At 34.7% G+C, this 24,187-nt stretch overlaps 1 protein-coding gene across 1 annotated transcript in view; it reads left to right on the forward strand.

Annotated features, from left to right (window-relative positions):
- The window catches only part of PLEKHG1 (Pleckstrin y domain-containing G member 1), a 57,222-nt gene that overhangs the window by 16,156 nt on the left and 16,879 nt on the right, over nucleotides 1-24,187 (forward strand). The window contains exons 3-7 of the mRNA XM_035731054.2: nucleotides 5,207-5,301; nucleotides 10,661-10,780; nucleotides 16,335-16,488; nucleotides 17,998-18,192; nucleotides 22,183-22,542. Of these exons, the coding sequence (XP_035588777.1) occupies nucleotides 5,207-5,301; nucleotides 10,661-10,780; nucleotides 16,335-16,488; nucleotides 17,998-18,192; nucleotides 22,183-22,542 (924 nt within the window). The remainder of the gene's footprint in view (nucleotides 1-5,206; nucleotides 5,302-10,660; nucleotides 10,781-16,334; nucleotides 16,489-17,997; nucleotides 18,193-22,182; nucleotides 22,543-24,187) is intronic.

The raw sequence follows: 24,187 nt of genomic DNA on the forward strand, positions 1-24,187 counted from the left end.
TCAAGTAATTTATTAGGAGTTATCATTAAAAATATCTGGTGAAATAAACTTATTAGAGTTTCTCTGAGACCACTTTCAAATAGTATCATATATAAATTCTAGAGATTGATTTCTGTTATTCAGAATTTGTATCCAATTGATCTATAATTTCAAGTATATATTGTACTTAAAAGGTAATGATGATGATGATGACTTTGACCATTGTAAGATTGTAATTCAATACTCAACCTTAATCATGTCAGTTTAATGAGGTTATCAATTTTACCACAGTTTAGTAAATGTTATATATCACATCACCTATTTGCTAACTTGCCTGGAATCCCAAGATTTAATGTGATGTAAGTAAACTTAACAGATTGCAATAAACTTTGTAAGTATGGTGTTATAGGGATCGTCGAATTTCATTGAAATCCTGGAAGCACTGGATAGCCGTCTTGTCCTGGTTTTGGACTTCTCGAAAGTCTGCATCCACAACCCCACATTGAAGAATTGAACTCAGGTCCTTCGGTCTCACATAAATAACCCAATACTTTCTATTATGTATTCACTGATGACTAGCTTCGAGAGGAGATTCTCAGAGTTCTAGTTAAAAGCCGTGACCAATGGAGTTCAACAGTGTCAAATGAGAGGCAGTTACCCACCGAAGATAACGGGAGATGATCGTGCAATGTTGAGAATTAATTGAAGTTAGATATTGACATCATTGGATCCTGGCTCAGTGGTCTGGGTGTTAAGCGCTCGCGCTTGATTTAAGCTCCTGTGTTCGATTACCGCTTGCAGGATCATCGATAGTTATTGCAACTTGTGAGATAGCTCAACAGGTATCTGGTTATATTTATTCAATAGTTGAGCTGTTGTCAATTACGTCATTACAATTTCTAATTAGTTTATGTCTTCTAAATTTTATATCTCTAGTCTCTCTATAAAGTTAAATCACTGTATGCGTATGTGTATTTCCAATTAATCATGTTTATGCGTTAAGATGTTCTTAAGATGTTAATATTTCTTATATAGTTTTCATCATGGACTGACCGCATTAACTGAAGAGTTAAGATTTAAGACGGTGTTTCACAGTGATCTTAATATCTTTCAATCAGTAATTTTGGATGTAAAATAGTATGTTTCCCCGGGTTTATTTTTCAATAGTCCTCAAGATGATATCAACTTGTAATGAAGAATAAATTCAAATCTATCAATCTATACCAATACCCTCTATTTTGATAATTTATGTTTCGTTGAGATTGAATGAATCAAACGATAAACTGTTTGATTAAATCAAACCATACAGTTAATCATGATGTTTACAAGTATAAATAGTCGAAAATGAATCTTATTTGTTCTATCTGGGTACATTACAAAGGTTAAATTAACTTGAACTAATGGTTCATCTAGTATCCACGGCTCCAAGTATTATTGTTTATTATCCTAATGTGTTTAATTTGTAGATTTACATTTATCAACATTTAAAAGCAAATGATTTATAGTTTAATTTATAAGCAAAAGATATTCAAGTCAGAAATAAAATTAATTGTACAGTTCTATTGTTTTTGATCATATGGATCATAAAAATTCTTATCTGACCTAAAGATTTTACTTCCCAATTAATCCATCGATTAACTTAATTAACATAATTAATTAGCATCATATAAAAGCCTCCATGTTCTTACCTCATTTTCCATCCTAAAGTTAGTTGTTTCCTGTAAGCATATAAGAGGAGATTAAGGAATTCCTACTCCATCGTACTTCTCACTGTTCTCTAAAGTATTTTCTACCATCGATTTTTATCAAGCAAGTTATATTTTCACACTTAAATTATGGTTTTATGCATTAAGCTGGGCAGGCAGTAACAACATAGAACTTCGTACGTACGTACATCAGTTCGAGTTGCCACACCACATTAGCACAGAGATGCAGTTGTCGATTCAAATCCCGTAGTGGTAGAGGTAATAAGAGTATAAGCAGTAATCGGGAAAATTAGCGTTTGGAGATGTTATTTAAAGAGTATAATCCAGTGAAATAAGAGATGGTGGAGAAATAAATTTGGAAAGAGGAAAAAAGGGACATGAAGGATTCAGAAGATTAGAATTTGGGAGAACACAGAGAGTGGATGCACCTGCGCCATTGCAAACGATTTTGAGCCATGTCATTCAGGGTCTCTAACCATCGGTTGCTATCATCTCGCGGTCCCCAACCAGGTAGTCTACACCTACCAACATGGCTCAGTCCACTTGTCAGTGACTTCATGGATTTGTGCCATTTTTTGGTCTGGCCGCCCCTAGCTTTCTTCCAATCTACTCCTATACCACTGAACATAGCACGTCGAGGCAATCGGTGGTTGGGCATACGTAACACATGTCCAAGCCATCTCAACTGATGAAGTTTCACTTCATCAATTGATTTACCATCCTTACCTAGTACCCGTTTCCTAACAACTGTGTTACTTACTCGATGGTCCCATGATATACGAGCAATGTTTCGAAGACACCTATGATCAAATACTAGTAGCCTACGGATATCCTCTACTCTTACCGGCCATGTTTCACTGCCATAAAGTAGGACGGAACGAACTGCTGAACAGTAAACACGTCCTTTGGTTGATAGACGGATATCTCGCCTACGCCATAAATGACGCAAGTTGGCAAAAGCTAGTCGAGCCTTCTGTATCCGTGCTGAGATTTCGTCACACGCCAGACCACAAGGGCTGATGAGACTTCCAAGATAAGTGAAGCGGTCGACACACTCAACTACTTCACTCCCTATCACTAGTTCGGGTGTCGATGTAACCCAATCCTGAGGCAACATTTTACATTTCGAGGGGGAGAATCGCATCCCGAACATGCTTGCATTGTTGCTTAGAGTGGTCAGAAGACTCTGCATTTTGTCAGCGTCTTCACCAAATAAAACTATGTCATCTGCATATTCTAAGTCAACAAGTGAACCTCCCGGTAGAAGTTCAAGCCCTGGAAATTTAGATGAGGAGAGTGTTATCTCTAAAAGTACGTCGACCACAAAGTTGAACAAGAATAGGGAGAGTGGACAGCCCTGACGAACACCACTTGAGGTAATCAATTCTGATGACAGTTCGCCATAAGCTCTCACTCGACCAGTTGTGTTCGAGTAGAGAGCCTTTATAAGGTTAATGTACTTCTTTGGTACTCCTTTCAGTGACAAACACTGCCATAGAACCTCACGATCAACAGAGTTGAATGCTGCTTTAAGGTCGATAAATACTACCATTGTGGGGCGTCTGAATGTGTGTCTGTGTTCTAGAACCTGACGTAGTGTGAATATCTGATCTATACAACCACGTCCAGGTCGAAAACCGGCCTGGTTTTCTCTAATCTGCTCTTCACGAGCTTTGATTAGGCGTCGAAGTATTATTGAAGCTAATATTTTAGACACTATATTAGTCAAACTGATTCCTCTGTGATTGTCACAAGAGGACTTTTGTCCTTTCTTATAGACTGGCACAATCAGTGATTGAGACCAGTCAGATGGGATTACGTCTAGTTCCCAAATTCTACCTAAGACCTCAGTTAATCTCACTGCTAATACTGGACCACCATCCTTAAAAATCTCAGGAGTAAACCTGTCAGGGCCAGCTACTCTCCCTCGTCTCAGATTTCTTATAACTTTTTCAACTTCGTAAAGAGATGGAGGACCTACATTAACTTGCCATTCAGGTTGACTGGAGATCGTGGGAAACCGAAGTGTGGCTGAAGGCCAGTTGAACTGATCCCTAAAGTGTTCTGCCCATCGATCCAATCTCCTGGATTGAGAATGAATAATATGTCCATCTTTCTCTGAGATTGTTTCGCTAACGGTCGGGTTCCTAATATTGGTTTCCTTAACGAGTCTGAACAATTGTCTGCTATTACCTATTGCCGCTGCCTTTTCCATCTCTCTTGCTTTCGCTACCCAGCACTGTTCGCGATCATTGCGTAGACTTCTTGTCAGCTTGCGCTTAAGCTGACTCCGCTCTTCATTATGTTCAGAGCCGGGTGGAATGAGTTTCCGAGCATCTATCAGTGCGATAGATGCTGCTGAGATCCAGTGTTGCTCCCTAACCTTCTGGTTTACCTTACTAGCAGATATCACTGCTGTTTCCACAGCTTTTCGGATATCATTCCATGCTGCTGGAGAATTTTATTATTCAGGTTATAGAAATTTAGCGTATTCTAGTTTAGTTTATTCAGAGTTTTACATTCAACTGAGAAAGACTTTTAAGTGTTGTTTTAAGTAACACTGGTAATGTATTGGGACCGAGTTTTTTTTATTCAATAATAATTGTTGACTGACAATGTTTTGTTTCACTAGTTCAGGTGCTTAACTATTCAGTTCAACTTCCATCTGACATGCTTCAATGTGATCAGTGGACGTGTTTCACACAATTTTAAGATAAATTAACTGAATTTCACAAGAATGTGTGCAGTTGCTCATTTACAGTCCATGGAAGTTATTTATAGAGAAAACCTAGTGGTTTTCAAAATCTTTTATTGTTTTAATTCTCAGAGATGGGTGTTATGACTAATTATTTTTGTCAGGTGATATTATAATCTAAATAATGACCGATTATTTCTATCACTGGATCGTCAGTAAGTAGACTGGTCTTTTGACATTCAAGAGATAAATACCTCATCTTGATACATTGAAGCTTCCCTCTAATCTCTATTGAATGCATCAACATTTCGTAAAGGAAGATGTTGAACAATCTAAATGGTTGATACTGTAAAATATTTCATCGTAAGAATTGTGTTGGGTGGACAGTTATGGTTCATAATAGTCAAGTGTTCTACCCAAACAGTATCACACAATGAAGTTTAATTGTTCTTTTATCAACTCATTTTCAAGTCATAACACCTGTATTGTGAACTTGACGGATAAGATAAATCTGTTTCTGCATATCTGACCCAAGATTTAACTGGTCAATCTTAAGGAATAAATTCAAGCGTATCCCAACCATTTTGACATTATCAACCAGACATGATGTCGTAAACTGATTAGTAGTATAGATGTAATAATTTCGTAAATAAATATCCACTAGGTCAATAAGATGAATACATTATTGTTTCAAACAACACATGCATTCAATGTGTCGAAATTTAGGTTATATAATTTCTTTTCACATTATCAACGTGAAGAGTTGATATATAAATAGTTGTTAGTGTTATTCACACTTGTTTTCGTTTTGTTTTCTTCTTCATAGGGTTACTTATTACGTTTAAAAACAAACCAAAGTGTAGATCAACAATTTCTCGATGTCGTCTTTCATAAAATTTCAGATTTACGAGTTTTTCACGCGTAAGTTTATACAACTTTTTTTTTCTTAGCGTTGTTGTTTTGAGCATCTGTGATTTCGTTTTTAATATGCTTATCTATCAGTAAAAGTATGGTGTACCAACGGCCTTCACCAATTAGAATTAGGATAATGCTTCACGTATTTTGCACGAAATTTGTCAATCTTTGGTTATTAAAATTCTCGAAATCAATAGAGAGGTATCTATTATGCAACCAAAAAGTTGATTTTAAATTATGCTTTACTGAAATTACAAAACATAGCTGCACGTATGACAGTTGGTGTGTTAACGTGCTTGGTGTAATTGGTTGTGTAAGGAAGAGTGTTTTAACTCTTACTCTAAATGTTAACCTTAAATTTCTGAAGTTTGTAAATAAAACTGTGGTAAAGCGTTGCACTGTAGCTGATGTCAGTTCGTGAAGAAAACCCTGACTCTAATTTATATACCTGACTCGAAACTTCAGTTTAACTATTAATACCTAGGCCTAATCTTTTTGTATTATAACTGATGTCAGCTGATGATGAAGACTCTATGAGATTATAACCTGAACCTATGGAGGTGAGAACCCTAACTTACAACACTAGCTCGACTCCAAATACGTAAATGTGACCTTTTTCCATTTCTGCAAGGAATAATTTAACATGTGAGTCATAATAATTCAGATCAAAGCTGTTATTTTGTTGGTTTTTATTTTGAATTGCTTTATAACTAATCAGCGTCTTCTGAGTGGTTGATAAATTGCTCAATGTTGTCAGCATAAATTTCGATAGAGCGATAAATAGACTGAGTTGATCTGAAAAATTTGATGTATTTGCGCTATACATTTCGAACAGTCTGGTTACACATGTACTCATCAGGGAATCTTATATGAAAATTAACAAAGGTTAATTAAATGAAGGCTCGAGTAAACAAAGTAATAAAGGAGAGAGAAAATCAACATGGTATACAAAGAATAGGAAATTATTGCATTACCCTAGTTCATAAAATGACTTATGGAGAACCAGGGTAAATTCAAGGTTACGACAAGTTGTTTTTGTACACGCAAGAGGGGTATAAATTTACGAATAACTAAGGTTTCTATAAACCTGGCAATTCGTCCTTGATAATTTCAAAACAATGTTTTAGAAGCTGTATTTGCGATATCGTAATGACTTATGAAGCAGAAAATAATGGCCAATTGCCCTTTTTAGACATACTTTTGAGTTGAAGGGAGGATGGTACTATAAGACAGTCAGTTTGTAGGAAACCAACTTGGACGGGGCAATACTTAAATTTCCACAATTTCTGTCCATTGCAATACAAGCGAGGCTCGGCTAAGTGTCTCTTTAATAGGATTCAAAGAATATGCATTACAGATACATTTGTAGAAGACGAAAAAGTGCTGACTGACACACTAATGTCAAATGGTTATCCATTAAAGTTTATAAGTAGGAGCAAAAATCAATCAACATTAAAACCTCTTGTTTATTCTGCTCCGAAGAAAACTGTTTATATCTGTCTACCATTTAGAAGTGAATCTAACAGTATAGTTTTCAGAGAGATTAAAAGCAGCCATCGAGAAAACCTATTATGCTGTTCAATTGGTTGTGATTGAAAAGTCTAAGCCCATTATTCCAAATAGACCTAGACAATGCACAAATGATTACGTCAAATCCCATTGTATTTACCAATTTACATGTTTGTATGGACACACATACATAGGGAGGAGTAGTCGAACAATGCAATCAAGGGTGATTGAACATGTGCCTAGATGGCTTCAAAACCAATTAGTGTCAAATGTTCCGATCAACATGGATAGTAAAAAATCATGTTCATAGATAACAAAACATATAATTGAAATGGGGTACAGAATTGACATTAATATTGCTTTTTAAGTAATTAGTCCCTTTTATAAATTTCGAAAGGATAATAAGAAGACGGAGTTGATCTGAAAAATGTGATATATTTGCGCTATACATTTCGAACAATCTGGGCACACATAAACTTGTCAGGGCATTTTATATGAAGATTAATAAAGGTCAATTAAATGAAAGTTCAGGTAAAAATTAACAAAGGAGAGAGAAACAAATTTACATCGTATAGAAGGAATAAGAATGTGTCGCGTTATCCTAAGCCATGACTTAAGGATTACCAGAGTAAATTCAAGGTTACGACAAATTGTTTTTGTACACATAAGGGGGTTTAAATTTGTGAATAGGCTTCAATAAAATTGAGAATTCGTCCTTGGCGATTTCTATACCTTTTAAAAGCCGTATTAATATCGATTTTATGTCCCATTTCGATTATATGTTTTGTTATCTATGAACATGATTTTCTACTTTCCATGTTGATCGCAACATTTGACACTAATTGGTTTTGAAGCCATCTAGGCACATGTTCAATCTAGAACAACATATATAAGCGAACAATATTGTTTTTGATTAGATCTTCATCAGGCTTTACTCTAATATACAGTAATATTTATATGCATATATGAAATTATTAAACCGATCAAGGTAGTTTATGCGTCAATGATAACTATGAAAACGATTGCATAATAAGTGAATAGTACAAATTGATAGTGTGATAACAGGTGTACTAGGTTTGATAAGAATAATAAAGGCTCAAATCAATGTTACATAATGGGAAATAGGTCAATGATTAGAAAAATATAGACAGTGAAATAACATTGATAAAATTATAAGATGACGTAATAAGAAATGTTCAGATAATTGGACCGTGAAACGTATATTTTGAGAGAAAATAAAATAAAGTGGTAGAAGGGGGTGAAGAAAAATAATAAACGAAGAGAAAGTTTGAAAAATTAATAAATAAATTCATTTATTTTAAGGCCAAGGGAGAGATAAGGGTGTTACAAATTTCTTCTGAACACAAAGACTTGGATTGTTGGTTCGAGTCCTATAGCTTCTGCTATGTGTAAGAGACGAGATCGAACACCATAAGGGAAACTAGTGGGAATGCGATAAATAATTTTAAATGACTTGTTTCTGTCCACTACATGACTGCTATCGATTAAGTGTGATAGAACCGAGCTGCGTATTGTCTTGACGTTACCTTTTCCTAACCACGAAAGGAGGTGTTCACTAACTCGTTGGTTCAGTTGCCTGGTAGTGCGCCCAATATAGCTTTTTGCACAGGAGCAGCTGAATTCATAGATACACACTGAAGGATAAGTTACCTGGTTATGCCACTTCTATGTGTATTGTAATGGACAGAAATTGTGGAAATTTAAGTATTGCCCCGTCCAGGTCGGCATCCTGTAAACTGATGGTTTTAGGAAAACTTACAGTTTATTACGTATTGGGTTTAGCAATTTTACTATTTCATATACAGATGAACCACGCATAGATAATATTGGTCGTAATGGATTGTTAATTTTATGGATTTTAGGCATTCCATATAAATTCAGTCAGTATAGTTTACCTTCACTTGTAGGTCTTCTTCTTGACAAATTCATGTTGCCATGAATTGTGTTTATAAATTTTACTAAATACACAGAAAATTTATGTCAATTTACAGTGATCTGTTATTATTGATCAGTTAAAGTTGTGACTTCCAATTATTCACTTTTATTCTTTCTTTATTTTTTTGGTTAATTGTTGAAATATGTATGTTATTAGTGTATCATTTAAACAAGATTGAATGAATTATAAGTATCGATACCCAGGATTGAAATTGATAGTTTCAAATAAATTGACTATTAGATTGAAAGTTAGTCATAAATTATCCTAATGAGTAGAAATTTTTATTCCCAACGTTTCGTGACTTATAGGAGGACACGTAGGACAAGTTGAACTAGTAGTACAAAAGAAACAAAGCTGAATATTTCTTATTATAATCAAAATCGGGTCTGTACATATCAATATCATGTTACTTTCGGTCAATCTCCACTATTTTTTATATGGATAGTCAGTCTAAAGTTGTCTTATGAAAGGGTCATTTAATGGCAATCAGAAATCACCACCTAAAGGTCAAGTGCACTTTAATCGGGTCAATGGGTCAACTTCCTAAAGATAGAATGGTGTATATACGAATAAGTATTTGTGCATTTTATTCAGTAGTCCAATACACTTTCTCGGTCACTCTTGTGTTCTCGCTCAAGGGGTTAGCGCGTAACACACTGTGTATCAGTATCGAGATATCGGACTCTACACGTCACAACTTTTCATACCATTGTCATCCATACAAATAAATAAAGTGATATGTTGTACAGAATCAATCACCTTGTGTTGTTTATTGATTTACTCTGAAGAAATGAGTTAAATTAAGTCACAAAACATCAGAAATACAAATTTCTACTCATTGGGATTTTACAAAAAGAAATTATTACTATTATTATTGAATTAATTTGTTATTGAGCTGTTTGTTTAGCGTAGAGATAATCAGTTATAAATAGCCCTTGAGCATAGTACACAAGAATATAAATCGTGTTTCACTTTGTGAATAACGGAAATTGTGGGAAGTTTTTTCCAAGTTTAACTGAAGTTTCCTGGTGTAATCAGATTGGTTTGAACTTACGTCCACATTTACATTCAGTTCTGTAAGCTTTACAGAAAGCTTTTACTGTAGATATGATGATCAAATAGACTGTTTAAAATAGTATTAATTCATTCAATTAAGTCAAATTTATTCATATAATGGTTTGGGTTATTCCGTTGTTGATATGTTAACTGAATTTCGATTAATATCAGTTGGTATATATGTGTCTTTTGCTAATTATCTCGATATGGCCATTATGATACAATTAATAAATATAATATATTTGTGATATTCCAGTGAATAGGATAATTAAATTTGGTGAGACCATAACTGATGGACGACCTTTGAGCGACGTTAAAGTGACCTTGAGAGTGTCCACCTAGTAACTAGGACCGAATGAGGTTTATAAACCTGTGTGGGGAATTAGATTTAGGGTTTTTATCACGAACTGACATCAGCTATAATGTCAAAGACTATTTATCCAAATGGATGAATGGGTTTCGCGCCAAAATCCGAAAACTGTTATCTTATACCTGATTGGTTCGTCCAGAATCAGTCACAGTTGATCAAATATGTATGGTATTCGATAAAGCGAATACTCATACAAACTAATTTGTGGCATAGTGTTGATATCTATCATGCCGAATCAAAATTAATCTTCTTTTACAAGTTTTATATGTTGTACGTGTGTGTGTTGCTTTAGTGACTCAGATATTAGATTCACATCTATTGTAATACGATTGAAATTTACTTCATCTAGGAAAATCTAGAGTAGTCAACGTGATTGACGCATCCCTCAGTATTATGCTTCTAAGTTGTATGCTTTTTCTTATCATAAATTAATAGTATGTTGTTTTATGTATTTTTTGAAAACTAATTTTTAGACAACTTCATTCTGATCTTTATTTGAATCGTGAAAATTTTATTCAACTTGGACGAGTATTTCTAGTTAATGCAAAACATTTTGAAGAGCTCTATGTGGATTTTTGTCTTAATTATCCAAAGTAAGTGTTTTTTTCCAAATAGTTTTCATAATTTACAGTTGGTGTCCTTAAGTTCTTATAAGGACGCTAGTCGATTTTCTAGAGTCTCTATATTGTTCTTGATTATAATGGTTAGGATTAAGGGATTAGGTTCAAGGTTTTTAATCATCAACTGACATTAGTTGGTACAAAACTTGCTCTTTGACCATTTAGATGAGCGAATCTCAAAAATCCATGAAATACAATGCTAATAGGTTACTGTTTGCTTCAAGATTCCAAGCTCCAGGTCAGGATTTGAGGATAATGTCAATTTTCCTGTTATGTACAGTTTTACAAAGAAAGAATTGAATATTTGATGCATTTAATGATATCACTTTCACTATATGGTGGCATTATACTAAGATGTTTCTACTGCTCCTCCATACCTTGGTATTTGAATTTTGTTCAAAAACCTAAAAGTTGTGTTCTCAATTGTGGCTAATTTTTCCCTATACTATAATCTTACCAATGAAGCAAGCTTAACTTCAGTGTTCTGACAAGTACCTATACTAGCTATCTGTAAGACAACTGGTTGAAATATATCTAATAATTCAGTTATTTCATCTCATTGAAATTTCCAACTTCAGTGACTAATAATTAGTACTCACAGTAGTCTCTTTACTTCATGTTTTAATATGTTTGTTTTTCTTCTTATGATGCTGTTCAAATTTCTGTTAACTCGTATTAAAAGTACATAATGAGCAGAACTTTAAAATAGTTCCCATATACTTTTCGCAATGATTCTTCGAAATTGTTCATTGATATTTATCTTATTAGTGTTGTAAAACAAGACAAGGGATCAAGGTTTATTGTGAGAAATTACAAAATGTTTAGATAATATGTATACATAGCCCTCGGCTATCTATTTGTATCTTGTCTGTTTTTCTATGCAAACTGTCTTCTCTTTTGGTTTTCAAGTGTGTTCGGCTGTTGAATTTTCTCACATCTTGTTTGTTAGATTGATTTAGATTAAGACGTCCAGTTTAAGCCAGTGAAATCAACTGACCACCCCTCGTCTTCTGTATAGAAATAACAAAACATATCATGAATAATTTCCATTTTTCCCACCTCTCTCTCTATATTCCATACATTCTGTTGCGGTTGGTTACTGCTGTTTATTTTTGGGGATTATGCAACTTTGTACGGTGTTCCAGCCATGTTAAGGTTGTCAAACCCTATGCAGTGACGCCGAACAGCTTTCCGGTAATGGTTTCCGTTTCTCACGGTTCACAAACCTATCGCATTTGGGGTATACGTACCCTGTAAGCAAATGTACGTTGCATGCACGCCGGTAGCACACATGTTTTCACTCATGTATCCCTTGGCACACATATATTCGCCCACTTAGGAGGGTAGTTGGTCACCTCTCCATTCGTACGTGTTAGCTACAACTGACTGTCACTTATGCATTTATTGCGTATCACTCTTACATCACTTACATTCTTGTTGATAGTCCGGCGCGTGCCCTTTGAATATACCTACATACACAACTAAACATGTCGAGATCATGCAATTCATATACATAAGCATACACATCGATCAGCCCGCAATGAATCCGGTTTACTGCAAATTGGGAGATTAGTCCGTTCTCGTTGACCACCCAAGTTAGATAGAAAGGTTTCCTCTACCACCCAGCAGCACCGTGGAGAGGCCTTAGGTCAGATTTTTCTGTATACGATTTTGTCAGTTTTTCGTTACTCTAACCTGATTTTCGTCGCTGTGGTGTGTGTGTGTTCTTGTTCATAAAAATATCTGTGAGTGTATGTATGTTTGAAAGCTTAATCAATGCCCGAACTAGTTATTTGAAGTTTGCCTATATTCTTTATATGATAAAGATTATTTTCCTGGAAAAGATTTGTTTGTATTTATTTGTATTGTTCATTGGATTGTATTTTCCTGTATACAGAATCTATAAAACAGAATTAGTTTAGGCCAAATTGCTTGTCTTAATAATTTTCTATATGTAAACATTTAATTGAATAAAATAGTGATTACACAGGTTGAAATCATGAGTCAGTTGAAGCTAGACCACCATCGAAAACCTGGAAGCACTGGACGGCCGTTTCGTCCTGGTATGGGACTCCTCAGCAGTGCGCATCCACGATCCCGCACCACGCGGGGCTCGAACCCAGGACCTACTGGCGGGATCATGGATGCGCACTGCTGAGGAGTCCCATACCAGGACGAAACGGCCGTCCAGTGCTTCCAGGTTTTCAATGGTGGTCTAGCTTCAACTGACTCATGATTTCAACCTGTGCAATTTCTAAAACTCTCCACAAAACCCATTCTGAAAGTAGTGATTATTTATTTCGTTAACCTCTTATTATTATTATTATTATTATTATTATTATTATTATCATTACGATGGAATCATTTCTCATTCTAAAGAAGATTCTCTTTCCAAATCACTTCTAACTGTAACTATGTAGTTACCATCGAAATTAATTTGTAAATTGTACTTACTTATCGTTATTCTTTTTTATTGTTTCTTTTATATTTTGCCTTTCTCTTTTTTCCATTACAAACAAAAACTTATCGACTAACTAACTGACAGACTGTCAACTAAGCTCAGCATGAACACATCTATGACCAATTAGAATAAGTTGTCAAATTTTTCGTCTAGTTGTTTCGAAAAAAGCCTAGCTTTTTTGTCTACTCCTTATTGATCGATTTTAGCATATACAAGGTCAAATGATGTTACCTATTGTATTCCGATTGATCAGATTTATCATAAGGCTTTTGTCATTTATTTTTTACTGTTGGGGGGGGGTATCGCGTTTAGTGTTACTGTTTCTATCGCAAACCACGTGACTAACCAACGAGTATAATAAATGGTGTATCAGGCGAGACTATAATTTATAGATGACCTTTGAGCGATGGGTCAGACTATGCTCTACTGACGGCTTTAATCGAACAATCAAAACTAAGCTAACCGATGATCGATTTTAAAATGGAATAGTTAAAAATGTGTAGTAACTATTTATAACTTATCAGGCGTTTCAGTTACAAATCCATAATTTTTGTATTACCATTAGCCAAAGTAAGAAATGGATAAATGACGGTAGAGAACTTTGGCAGATGTCCAGAAATACACAACTAAACAATGGTTTTCCGGATGGTTTCATCAAAATATATTTATTGGAACAGATTAATGGGTCAGACGCCGATACACTATATCTAACTTGTATGTCTTATCATGACCCCACTCCACGAGTGGGTCATCACATACTGTAAACCCTTATCTATATAATCCTCCCTTGTGTTTGTGGTTAACTCTACTTTGTCCTATTTTTAATTTACACATTGTCCTTTCTCAATTCATATAAATTTCTTATCATAATTACTCTGATAACACCTCTCTTATTAAAGATTATATTTACATGGCATAGTAATAATAATAATTATTTTCTCAATTAAGTCTATAAAGAATCTCACCCCACTATTTATTTTACTCACATAATTCGTTTTCTTATACTGATTATGGCTGAACAATTCACAACGAATTTTCCTACACTTGTTTTAGTGACCTTTCTTATTTAATAATGATTATTATGGTGTATATAGGTCTTAAATGATGCAAAAGTTCGCTATTTGAATGAATAACATTATCTAACTCACTTAAGAATGCCTTATTTTTGTCATCCTAACACGGTAATTTTGTTGAAATCATGAATTGATTTATGGCCGCTAGTGAAATCCGTACGCGGGGATCGTAAATGCTCACAGCTGAAAAGTCTCATATTAAGACGAAATGGCCACTGAGTGCTTCGTCAATTTTAATGCTGGTCTAACTTAAATGGTTTCACGATTTCAATGAAATTCGACAATCTTCACAACCCTGGAGCTCTTTTAGGGTTACTTCTGGTGTGAAGCCTAGATAAACGAGGAGGGTTGACATTGGGTTAGCAAATTTATTCCGTAGAAAGGAATCCTAGGAAAACGCTTTAAAATGAATTTGTTGAAAAGTATTTCTTCGTTGAATAAATTGTTATATGGTTTATTGGGTATATATTTAAGTTAAATAAATATGACATTGTTAGATTAATAAATTACATTTGTGTAGGGTTATTGATGACTTTATTAATGTAAGTACACTATCAACTCATAATACACAAACGATTGTAAATTAGCTGGCTACATCCATTTAGACTCATTCAGGGATTATAGGAATAAAAATGTCTGAAGACATACTTAATTATATTCTCTCTTCATTTGTTAATTCGGTTGTTGGTTTAATTTCTCGAACTATAAGTATGATTAGACAGATGTATGAGATTTTGCAGCTTGTTCATCATTATTGCTCATATTTCTTAGCTGCTGAATAGTTTTTTTAAAAATTATGATGTAATTAGAGTAAATCTGAAATTACACTTGAAAGAATGCTTCATACAGATCATTCAACCGTTTAGGTTCGCGCAAACTGTGTATATTCCTACTTCTGTTAATTTAAGTTCAATTATTCCTTGGTAGAAATCTCATCGTTCTTTGGTAAATAACCCATTCACTTCATTCATAGAGCAGTTAAAGATGAAATGCTTCAAAAGCATTGGTTATTTTCTCTGGAAAGTGTCGTTCACATCTTTTGAAAATTATATTCTTATCTGAAGTTTAATATCGATCCACTGAGTTGCTGTCACAACTTAATCTAATATACTGTTATAACTTGTGTCCGCTGATTAGGGAACAGTGACTTATCGATCGGACCAAGGACGTGTAAAACACATGCGAGCAGCCTAGAGTCTGATTGACCCTGCTTTCCGCCTAGCCCTGCCTGCCTGTTAAGTCCGGAACATCAATCCGAGCCTCTGCGATATGAATCATGTATTTCAAACATACTCTGTTTATATACCAATCAAGCAGACCACATCGTACCATCAAAATAGAAAATAACATTTGGACAAGATTTGGTCAAATGTGGCTGTGAATGTGGGAGGTAGTGATTAATAGACAGGGAATAATTCAAGAATGATAAATCGTATAATAACAGTTCATAGGTGAAAATAAAGTTCATAATGAGAGGAATATGAATAGTTTAGTTGTTTAACAATTATACGCATAGTATTGGTCCATAATGGATCCCAAAGTTACCATTCATTATGCTTATCGGGACCTAACACTTACCTTTTCATATAAGCTTGAAGTGGCTTTTGAAAATGAGTTTAATATCACAACTGTTGAGAGTTAATAAGTCCCCGGTTGCTGTCATATTGTGATCCTGGATATCTTCAATAACAACATCAGTATTAGTAGTAATATGCATTCAATTGTTAAATTCCATCCATTTCTCAGAGTATTCAATCATGAATAGTCATTGAAATTTGATGTACTGTATTTGTTAACTGGAATTTTTAGACTAAATTTTAGTGAGAACTGTTTCCAAGTACATTAGAAACTTAAAGTACTTGGAAATAATTTTATATACACGTTCGTATCTTTATTCGTTGAGAAGTTTCATGAATCATTGAATATATGAAAATTGTTCATTTTTCGTAAAGTATATTTCTCTTCTTTTTCTCTCTAAAAAAAACCCACTCAGAACTATTCGTTTGCTTGAAGAAGCCCAAAAATCTCGTACAGATACTTGGATATGTCTTAACAATTGTCAGTCAGAATTACAACATCAACTTCCTCTTGCCACATATCTTCTCAAACCAGTACAACGTATACTCAAGTATCAATTATTTTTACAGGTAATTTAGTGATTATTTTAAATAACGTAAATTTATATGTTTGTTACATGAACAAGTACTCAGTTGGTTGCATTTGTTTCAAAGTATTAAATTCTTAAGATAATCAAACATTTATTGAATCAGTGGTCTATTCATACTTTTCAACTATCGATGTTATTTAGGCTATGGTACACTTTAAATTTATTACAAAACGAGAGGTAACATTTTAAAAATTAGGGTTACATTATTTGAAAAGACGTAATTCATAAATTATTTCTAATTGAATGTTTATCACACAGAGTTGTTACACAACACTTTCGGGCATAATATAAACGGGTGGGGGGTCTGTCATTATTGTAGTGTGTCGAGAAACCATTTTATGCGTTAAAATTGTAGAAGAGAACTTAGTTGATTAGATTTACTATTGCTGCAGGTGGTGGTGTGGCCTAGCATTGACTGTGACATCACATTATGATATTAATGTTATGACGAAAAGAAAAGACGTTCTTGAGTTGTGTTGAGGACAGGTGGTCAGCTCATTTAATCGTATAGTAGCTGTATTATCTAATCCGAACGTTCGTTAGGTCGTCTGGATTTTCATGTGTAGGACCAATGGACTCAATTACAGTGAGACAATGACTGCAATCAACACTTCATGCCTAATGATCCCGGATGCATTTCCCCATCCTTTCTTGTCTGACTGACTGAACAGAACAAGAAACACATCGGGCAAATAACTTCCATTGTACAGTTTCATTCATAACTCAAATTTGTAGGGCAATATCGGTTAATTTCCAGGTCACATACCTACTTAATTAAGAAATTACAATATGTGCATAACTACTCCACAAATGGAACTGAACTCAGTAATTGGTCAATAATAACTCACAGAAGGTGAAACAAAGAACAATAGTTTATACACCAAATGAAAGCTTACAATTAGAACAATAGAAGGGTGCAGTAATTTAAGTGTCTAGCTCACTGAAGACAATGGTATATGGTGGCGCAACTTCGTGGATTGGTTGAAGTTAGACATTAACACCGTTGGATGCCGGCTCAGTGGTCTAATGGTTAAGTGCTCGCGCGCGAAGCCAGTAGGTACTGGGTTCGAGCCCCGCGTGGTGCGGGATCGTGGGTGCGCACTGCTGAGGAGTCCCATACCAGGACGAAACGGCCGTCCAGTGCTTCCAGGTTTTCAATGGTGGTCTAGCTTTAACCGACTCATGATTTCAATCTGTGATAATAAAATTATTATTAAATAATTCTTTGCAAGATAATCTAAAAAGTTATATTTTCACAATATTCACCTCATTATAGGAGATATTTAATTGATTTTTCGATTCCTGTTCGTCATTCACAAACCAGTATTCATTTGGTTACTTATTTTTTTCTGTACCACTATTGACATAGAAGTTTTTCGTGAAGAGGAAAAGTACTATGATCACATTTCTTGTCATTTAGTCCTTTATTTATCTAATTACTTCTTTTTTTATTTTATTCACCCTCTCTTTTCTTTTTTATCACAATTAGGAATGTGTCAAACATTTAAGTCAAATAACAACAGAACTATCAAATTCGAAATCTTCAGTACCAAGTAGAGATTTATCGATTAGCAACACTGTAGGTCTTTCAGAAAGTAACAATGATCAGAATAACGATTTATTGTTGGAGTTTTTCAATCATTCTATTTATACATTAAGACAAGCATTGGAACGTATGATTCAAGTGAGTGGTATAATTTCACTAGATATAAATTGTATGTAATACATTTTATCATTTCTAAACGATCTTTTATATCTCTTATTTGCGTATTAAAATGACTCCACTTATCGCTGTACAGTTTCACATAATTGGGTTGTTGCTATGTTGTGTGCGAGCCTAACTAGGTACTGTGGTGAGAAAACTGAGAAGAAAGTATTTATTATCTGAGTCGAGTTATCACTCTAATATATATATATATATATATATATATATATATATATATATATATATATATATATACCACTTGTAAATTGAAACCACGTTTTCTACCAATAGGGCGTCTTATTCTTTGAAGAAGGAAGCCTTATTTTGGCCAATAACATGCGCTTACCATTTGACCAATGTCTGATTGGTCCACTGTATTGGTTATAAACTTTTTATTTTAGACTACTTAAGGGATTTAAACGCCTTATATTATTAATTTATGACTGACGATTTACATATTTTCCCAAGAGCTTGATTTTAATGTAGATAGGTAATATCTTACGGACAAGTTTCATATAGTGTGAAACCTAGGTCCAGGGTTTACTACCGTATACCTTCAACTAACTGACATCTCAACGTTGTATATACGATGTCGAGTTACTTAGACTGGTGGCCACATTTCAACCTGGTCAAAATAATTCAATGAACACCAAAAAGACTAGATGAACATAACATTGCTGTCTACTTCTTGTTTTTGTCACCATTCTTCACTTTCCGATTATGTGCTTCAATTTTAATCTAGATTTTAAAAAAATTATTTATTTAAACACAAACATTGGTACAAAGGGGCACCAAAATATGTATGCGCCATAATGATCATCGAATTTGTGTGTGGGCTGGGGTTATTGCCTGGTCGTCCAAACCGAAGCAGGTTGTTTTTATTTTAGGGTGATACTCCCTGAGCCTTTGATCTAGAGATCCAATCCACTACTTAGTGAACGAACACTTGGAGATGGGGGCCCTATGGTAGCTGGCGATCAACGGTAGGTTCACGTACCCCATTCGTTCCCTCAAGATCCTGGAGGTCAGGTACATTATTGGTTTGGAACCAGGACTTCCTGACTCTCTTAGGTGCGTGATGCGTATCCACTAACCTGGTTTTAACGCCGGACACTCACGTTTCGTCCTCTCAATTTCGTAAACGACACCCTCTCTACGAGAAGCAAGTGAGCAGGGCTTTCCTGTCAGTGGCTATATATGCGTGGACATATGAGAGGATTTCAAAAGAGAAAGCCGACTGTCCCCACCTTCGACCGTATCAGGGCTATACACTCAAATTAATTGTAGACGGATTTTGTTGATAACAATCATGTTGGTTATATTGTTCACATACTGAGTAGTGAGTAAAGTTAGTTTAGATGGTGACGTTTTATAGCAGAATACAAGTAAAGTTAAACTAAATAAACCATTTATTTGACTGGAGTCTCTGTACTTGAAACAAGTGAGTGGAATCTCTATCACTATTTTGACCATTAACACGCTTTATACTGTGTTGCTTTTTTATTAAGTCTTTCATTGTCCGACCACAAATATATATATATATATATATATATATATATATATATATATATATATATCCACAAAAATATATCCTTATTACATAGTATTCCTTGTACATTGCCTCATTCGACTAGTCCTCAAAATATTCGAAATAAACTAAGTTGAATGGAAGTGAGTCATAAAAGGAAAAGCGTTTGTATATTTATGATTTTACGCAAGAAGGTTCAAAAGTCCATTAACACTGATCGACTAAGAATGAGTCAATTAATGTGTTTCAACACAATCCTGTATGGGACTTACTTTAATCCAATCTATGTCCTATTAACACTTATCGTTAACCTAAATAATCTACATATTGACGCCTCAATTTTTCAATGTTACGTATTCTTACCTTTGTATTCGTATATATGTAATGTTTATACTTATGTAATTGGTTGGTGGTTTCAGGTGTGTGATCGATTTTTATTCAGACTAGCAACTGGACAATAAATAATCCGCTTTAATTTTATAGTACAATCTCCGTTTAATGGGTATAATTAGTCAACACTCCCACTTATTCATTATTTCGGCGCCTCCATTTCTCCGAAATTGTTGAAATATAACATTTAAGCATTAACTCATCACCGCCATCGTTAAACGGTTATTATTATTATTATTATTATTATTATTCAGCCAAGATTAGTTGAGAAATAGGATTTTTCATTACCATTCTTGTAAATTATATTTATTAGATTATTTGTAGAACAAGAAAAAAAAAATGAAATAACGAGAATATTTCAGTAAAAATATCATTACTTAATAATTTCACATTTTGGGAAACTGTGAGATCACAGATATATATATATATATATATATATATCAGTGTGGATGTTTCGTGAAGATTGTTGAGTACCATTACGTTAACGAACTGAATTAAATTAGACAACCGTTAAAAAAAGAAAGCCATGAACATCTGTTTCTAACTAGTATGGCATATGTTATGATGGGCGATGCCCGAGATCTGATATTAACACACAACGCGCAATGCGTTCACCCCTACCCTCAAACTGACTGAGTCAATTATCTACAACGTAGGATCAGGCACATATATGCAACGGTTCAAGTTGCAATGCCTCATTAGCACAAGATGATCACCAAACTCATAGGAGCAGTTACTTCAATGGTAGTAATATATAAAAGATTGTGTATAAGAATATAATACAGGAAGAAAGAATTAGTTCGTAGAAAAAAAGGTACCTCGGAGAGATGTAGTTTTCACGGTCGACTAGCTCCCTCTCCACTTGTTCCTGAAATATATTCTTAACTTTTTCACCATTGAGTTGGACTATGAGGGGTTTTATTGCTATGGCTCTCCTACGGTCAGTGAGACTCAGACAAATACGCACTCGAAATAGAGCATGGTTTGAGTCTAAACATATGCTCCAGAATGAGCGACAGTCTTCAACCGAGTCCTCTAACGATGACTAGTAGCAATGTTATCAAGTTGAGTCGATTGTGGAGGTCGCCATGTCAGACGATGTTTCTCCTTATGCTTAGAGTTGGTGTTTGACAGAAATAGACGGTTATCTAAGCACAGTTGCAACAGACGGTCGCAATTATCTGTCCGGTCTATGTTCCTCCACGAGGAGTAACAGGCGTAAGTAATTAAGTAAGTGGGCCGCAACACCGTAAGATCCACATGAGTGTCTTTCGGTTTGGTTTAATTTACCTATTTGAGCATTAAAATCAACTACTACTATTACTACATCAGAGAGTTTAGATTTTTGAAGGAGGTTGGATAGCTTCCTATAAAATTCATCTGTAATTTCGTCCGGGCTGTAACCAGCGGGAGCGTAAACAGAGACAACAGAAAGGCAAATAGGCATGTCATTATTTTTTCGAGTTCTTACTGCCCCGTTTAGTCAGACAGCACACAAGCGACTGTTAACAGGGATCTATTCTAAAAGTGTTTGTTTTGCCGTCATGCTCAATGCTATGCTTGCACTCGTCAGTTCACGAGAATTTGTTGTCGGGTTGCCAGATAAACAGAGTGGTATCTTATCGGCTCCCCTTTTTGGCTAGCTAAGGTCAAGTGAATGACCACACCAGGATCCTATGTGCGCGTCATACATCAGTGGTTCGAGATTCTAGGGTCTAAGCCGAGGAGGTCTGCAGGCCGACTTGACTTAGGGTACGTACGTTGAAGATAGATCAGTGGTTTGTAGCATAGACCCTTCGTGCTATACTAAAGCTCCTGAGGTCAATCTCTCAAGGGGTCGTGGATGTACTTTGCTAAAGAATCCCCTATTCAACTGACAGACGCTCCCTAGTTTTCACTGGTTAGGTCGATTTGTGATTTCAGTATTATACAATTTATATTACAATGTTAATCTATTTAGCATTTTTTAATAATAATAATAATAATAATAATAATTAAATAAAGTATTATATGTATTTTATTGCTTCCCTTTTTTTATTGTTTTGTTATAGGTCGCAGATCATATCAATGAACGTAAACGTTATCGTGAATTATTAGATCAACTTCGGACTACTCGATTAGATGTAGATAATTGGGGTGATCTTGTATTACATGATCATTTTCGTATACCGGGTAAAAAAGGCCTACGTCTTGTTCTCCTGTTTCAGTGTGCACTTATCCTATGTAAATATACACCGCCTACATCTTCATCCGGTATCAGTTTGTCAACTTCCCAGTCCATAACTATCAATGATTATTGGAGCAATACAACTAAAACAATGAAATCACGCGGTGGATCAGATAGAATATCAGGAAATTCTAGTCACATGGTTTCAAATGTTAGATCGATCGAAATACGTGAAGTGATTAGTGTGAGTTTATGAAATAGAAATTGGCTTATTGTCCCAATTTTTTATTCTAAAAATTCCTGGATCTAGTTCAACCAAGCTTTCAAAAGATATAGATTATAACAAATGTCTATATCTTGCAGGGTTTGTTTTTCGAAGGTTGAGACGGAAAATGAATACCATTTGAAACTTATGCAAAACTCTGTCGTTGTTTTTCATGAGAATACTGTATTAGATACTAAAAAAACGTACCAAATGTTGATCGCGTCAGTTAACTGATGGTAGGATTGTATCGAAGAGATATGGATCTTTCGAGACACAATATACTTTGAAATAGTTAAATTACTACGTATATCGTCTATAATTACTTCATTTTGTTTAGTAAGACCGATTTCTCCATCAAACATACCTAGAAAAATTCTGGGTGATCCCATCGACCTGGTAGTTTGACTACGGAGCAAGTTCTTTCTAACTTCTTTTTTCCTACTTTTGAGATATCAGTTGAATACTTTTCACCCTTTTATTTCCTACATCAGCAATTTTTTTAAGATATTAGAGTATGGTGTATTTAAAATCTACTCTTTCTAACTCATCCTGTTTGTTGAAGGATAGAAACTCAGGAAATACCTTCATCATATCTCAGTTCAGTTGGGAGTCTTTCGGACTTCAACCTCAATTGTACCTCGATTATACTACTGTGCAACTTATATTGTAGGCATAATAGTATCTCAGAAAACAAGTGTCTCAATCAACACCGCTTAAAAGACCAGTTAGACCATAGTGTAAAATTAGTGTTTGTAGTCGAATTAATGATTTAATTTTATATAGTTCCATTTGAATTGCAATGTTATCTGACACTAATGGATAAGAAATGCCCTAACCAATTGTTTTCACCTTAAGCTCTAAATATGATTGACTTAATATTTTGTTAAAATAAATCACACTGTTAATCCACTGATACTCATTACCGACTAGCTTGAATCAAAAACGACTTTCAAGTATAACTAAACTATATTGTAGGATACTGTCAGTTAAACAATTTTCAAATAAATATTTTTTGACATTTAATAACTTGTATTTTAATTCACTTGAAGTGAGTAGTGAATCTTCATCAACTGAAGTGGTCGGTACTTGTATTATGTATGCTTAGCCAACTGCCTTAACCTCAATGCGTTGTGTTGGCTGGTGTAAGGGAGGTAGGTTGAAAATCAGAGGAAGTTAAACTTAGATGTAATCAGTCCATGACATCGTTGATCTCTGGGCAGTGTCGTGTTTATAGGTTCAAACTGTCTGCCTTGAATTCCAAGCGTTTGGCCATGTTGAGTGAAACGGGTTGAAATCTCTTTCAGTGGTATCGTTACATTATTTCTTATCGTTTTTATTAAACCGTGAATTCATCCCTTCTTCATGATTCATATTCACTAGTTCTGATGTTATGTCCTTCTGTCCTTTGGTTGAATATGGTTCATTTGTATCTTATTAATGATGTCTCACAATTTTTTTTCAATATTATAATGATAAATGGAGCAAACCTCTGACCAATATTTTGGAGGTTAGCACCTCACTCGATCTTCTCCGAACTGAGTAGCCGGGTAGGTATTTCTACACTAAACACAAAATGTGGTTCAAAGCCCAATAAATTAACCTGTACTTGGTAAATGAGTTATCA

Source organism: Schistosoma haematobium, chromosome 1, assembly GCF_000699445.3.
Source record: "Schistosoma haematobium chromosome 1, whole genome shotgun sequence".
Classification (NCBI taxonomy): domain Eukaryota; kingdom Metazoa; phylum Platyhelminthes; class Trematoda; order Strigeidida; family Schistosomatidae; genus Schistosoma; species Schistosoma haematobium.